Source organism: Carlito syrichta, unplaced genomic scaffold (assembly GCF_000164805.1).
Source record: "Carlito syrichta isolate Samal-C Ts95f unplaced genomic scaffold, Tarsius_syrichta-2.0.1 Scaffold135573, whole genome shotgun sequence".
In the NCBI taxonomy this organism is placed as follows: Eukaryota; Metazoa; Chordata; class Mammalia; order Primates; family Tarsiidae; genus Carlito; species Carlito syrichta.
The window spans coordinates 26,496-27,167 of record NW_007079669.1 but is presented as its reverse complement, the minus strand read 5'-3'; the positions used below and the strand labels follow the sequence as shown (position 1 = coordinate 27,167).

General features: G+C 69.6%; 1 protein-coding gene across 1 annotated transcript in view; it reads left to right on the top strand.

The window, feature by feature from the left end:
- The first annotated feature begins 52 nt into the window (after window positions 1-52).
- The window catches only part of FBXL16 (F-box and leucine rich repeat protein 16), a 24,259-nt gene continuing 23,639 nt past the window's right edge, over window positions 53-672 (top strand). The window contains exon 1 of the mRNA XM_021708206.1: window positions 53-264. Coding sequence (XP_021563881.1) covers window positions 53-264 — 212 coding nt within the window. The remainder of the gene's footprint in view (window positions 265-672) is intronic.

Below are 672 nucleotides of genomic sequence, written 5' to 3'. Positions count from 1 at the left end.
GGCCGGGTCATCCAACTCCATGGCTGCGGGACGCGCGGCTTCGGGGCTCAGTATGGCCCGCCCCGGAGTCCCTCTCCAGCTAGGGTCCGAGGCCCTCACGCCCTGGCCGGAGACTGGGGCCGCCGCCTCCGCCAGCCCGGCGCCCGCTTTCCGTCGCGTGCCTACCCGCCGCGGCAGGATACCGGAAGTGGCCGGCAGAGCAGCGCGGCCGGTCCGTTGCGCCTTCCGCTCTGCGCGGCCCGGCCCACCTCTCGCGGGTTCCGGGTGAGGGCGAGCCCGCAGTCTCTGCCTGGTGTCCTGCTCGTCGCCTGCGACTGTCTGCGCCGCGGGTCCCACACTCCAGATGGCTGTTTGGGGCCTGCCTAGGTGTTAGGGACCCCGGGAGGGGGACAGGCAGGCCTCCCTTGGGAACGCATAGCCTAGCGTGGGGGATGGAACGTCCCGGTGATCTCTCGAGCGAAACGCCTCCAGGACGCAGGGCTGCGAGTCATGACCTGTGGAAAGGAAAGTCAGCAATGGGGGGATCCTGGCCAGGGTGCAGTTCCTGCTGAGGTGGGTGGCCTGGCCCCAGAATCAGCCCGAGGCTTTTGCCTGCGGCTGCAGCCCAGGTACCAGGGCTAAGCTTGGTAGGGAGAGTGAGTCACCAGGGTGGAACAGCAGCCCGTCCCCCCA